This window comes from Penaeus monodon, chromosome 28 (assembly GCF_015228065.2).
Source record: "Penaeus monodon isolate SGIC_2016 chromosome 28, NSTDA_Pmon_1, whole genome shotgun sequence".
NCBI lineage: Eukaryota > Metazoa > Arthropoda > Malacostraca > Decapoda > Penaeidae > Penaeus > Penaeus monodon.
Genome location: NC_051413.1, coordinates 1699240 through 1699647, shown reverse-complemented (window position 1 = coordinate 1699647; position 408 = coordinate 1699240). Strand labels below are relative to the sequence as shown.

The 408-nt window shown below is 37.0% G+C and overlaps 1 protein-coding gene across 3 annotated transcripts in view; it reads right to left on the bottom strand.

Moving 5' to 3' along the window:
* Positions 1-408, bottom strand: part of LOC119591272 (GTPase-activating protein and VPS9 domain-containing protein 1-like) — a 17000-nt gene that overhangs the window by 11678 nt on the left and 4914 nt on the right. For all 3 annotated transcript variants that reach the window (XM_037939992.1, XM_037939989.1, XM_037939991.1), the window contains exon 2: positions 60-176. In XM_037939992.1, coding sequence (XP_037795920.1) covers positions 60-164 — 105 coding nt within the window. In that variant the 5' untranslated portion in view covers positions 165-176. The remainder of the gene's footprint in view (positions 1-59; positions 177-408) is intronic.

Sequence of the window (408 nt, the reverse complement as noted above, 5' to 3'; positions counted from 1 at the left end):
TTCTGCCTTTGCAAACATCTAATAAAATACTGTTCTTATGCAAAATTACACCCCATCACCTTTTCATTTAATATTTGGATCTGCTGTTTCTCAGCCTCGAGGAATAGGCGTTCTTGCTTCAGGTGGTGTGCTAGTTCCCCTATGTCAGCCTGAAGACTTCCCATGCTGTAGTGGCCCTGAAATTTACTTTAAATCAGTATACATGGGACAAAATCATGAGAGACACAGTGTTAATGCAACATACCTTAAAATCAAATTTCTGAAAAAAAAGTGCAATTTAATGCATAGAAAAATCTACATCTGGGGCAGAGCAGTAAGAAATCTAACCATTCTCGTGCCAGGCCATAAAAGGCAATGAATTACAGTAAAACAGAAAGAGTAATGTATACTGAAGAAATATCTTTTCCT